At 36.3% G+C, this 2,103-nt stretch overlaps 1 protein-coding gene across 1 annotated transcript; it reads right to left on the reverse strand.

Annotated features, from left to right (window-relative positions):
• Window positions 1-496: 496 nt before the first annotated feature.
• LOC123184524 (two-component response regulator ORR42-like) lies at window positions 497-1,034 on the reverse strand. The gene is made up of 2 exons (XM_044596621.1): window positions 819-1,034; window positions 497-685 (listed from the first exon to the last, which is right to left on the reverse strand). Exons 1-2 carry the CDS (start codon window positions 1,032-1,034, stop codon window positions 497-499), a joined length of 405 nt encoding a protein of 134 aa, XP_044452556.1.
• Between the last annotated feature and the right edge of the window lie 1,069 nt (window positions 1,035-2,103).

Genomic DNA, 2,103 nt, shown 5'->3' on the forward strand with positions numbered 1-2,103 from the left:
CGTAGACGCACTAGTAGTGAAACCTTTCTCAAGCAGATGGATGGGTGCATGGCAAGTTAATTTTACTTATATGGACATGGCAGAGATATGGGGATGTTTGCCAATAGTTTTATATAAAGGATCACTGACGGATTAATAATAGCGGTCATTAATTGGATACGCCACACTGACCATTAACTAGTAATCCGGACCATATAACAGTTAAAAAATATTGATAGTCGAATAATTTTCCTCTCAAAAGGGTACATGACTCACAACATGAAACCTGAGTTGGTGAGAAGCCTTGGCCAAAAACAGAAAGACCTATAGCTCATATCGATCCAATATATCATAGGCACCTTATTATTATGGATAATGATGTCTTGCCATTAACACGAAGTTCTCGAAATCAAATGATACATTTGAACAAGCAACACAACAACGGAGACTGAAGCAAACATAGATCGAAAAGTTATACATTATTATTTCCTCCACCACTTAAGCAAGATGAATTGCGCTAGACCATGTCATTCTTCTTCTTCTTGATGACCTTCTGAATGATAGGGCCAAGAGCCTCCATCCTCATTGGTTTGGGCACAAATAAATCAGCACCAGCACTCATGAACGCCTCCATGGCATGGTCATCGGCAGAAACCCCAACCATCTTCACATCAGTTTCCCCCATAGCACGGATCTTCACAATTGCCTGTCGAGCAATATAAATATTATATTGTCTTTTTTGTAAATAGGAGGATTATATATATATATATATATATATATATATATATATATATATACATGCCAAATACTTGCATATACAATGATATAGAATTAAGTACCTCTGGACCAGTCATGATGGGCATATTCTTATCGAACAAAACAATGTCAAACTTTTTCCCCGCAAGGAACAAATCAACAGCTTCCTTCCCATTCATGGCTAGAGTAACCTCACAGTGAAGTCTGAGCAGAATTTTTGAGAGGACCAACCTACAAACTCCAATGTCCTCTACAAGTAGTGCCTTGATAGAGGTGGATCCTTTGGCCTTGAGCTCCATGATCACCTAAATGAATTACAAACACATGAATATATTTTATTCTTGATCCACGCATGCCATATTTGTACTTGCTAGCACATTGTTATTCTTGAAAAGAATCAACTAGCAAAATTAATATATTACTAAACTCATAATTTAAACATCGCATAACACAATGAAATAAAATTGTCTATTTCAAATGAAACAATGACAGAGAACGATCGATTGTGCTATGCATGCAAAGTTCCCCATGTTCATTCCTTTTTCTATGATGTGCAGGACTGAAAAAACCGATGCGCCTAGATAACATCAACGTGGAAAATAAACAATGAACATGCCAGCAATAATACATAAATGCATATAGATGGGTGCTAACAATGACAACCATGAAGATATTGATTAACAGATCAAATTAAAATGGATACTTCCACCCTATACTGGTATAGATCCACCTCTAAAATTCTCATGGATGTAAAGTGTGGACACTAAAAGCACCAGAAGCCTCATGATGAAACTAAAAGCACCAGAAGCCCGATGATAGAACAAGGCAGGAAAACAAATAATGGAACATGTACCTGAAGGTTAGAGCTAGATGGTGATGGAGGAGATTGGGGATCTTCCTACTCTTCCCACTAGATAGTATGGTGATTGGGTGCTGGTATGCCTCGTATGACAAGGTATTTATAGATGGGAAAAGGTAAGTATGGCCAATGGACAACCTATCTCCACGGCCTTCACACGCGCAGAAAATCCGCACCGATCTTCGCCCAAGTATAAATGGGGAAATCAATATTGGTCGCAAATATTTTTTTATTAATGAGTCGTGTCCCCACATAAATATTTTCGATTGATGTTTATATGCAACTTAATGTTTCATATCTAAGGTCATGTATTAAACTATATGTCATCAATTTACTAGAAGTTGTATGAGTTATAGTTCCAAATTTTGAATGTTGGCCAATATACTATAGTTAATATTTTATTTTGTGAGACATGTGATACGTCTCCAACGTATCTATAATTTTTTATTGTTTGATGCTATTATATTATCCATCTTAGATGTTTTATATGCATTAATATGCTATTTTAT

The sequence above is a fragment of the Triticum aestivum genome, chromosome 2A, assembly GCF_018294505.1.
Source record: "Triticum aestivum cultivar Chinese Spring chromosome 2A, IWGSC CS RefSeq v2.1, whole genome shotgun sequence".
In the NCBI taxonomy this organism is placed as follows: Eukaryota; Viridiplantae; Streptophyta; class Magnoliopsida; order Poales; family Poaceae; genus Triticum; species Triticum aestivum.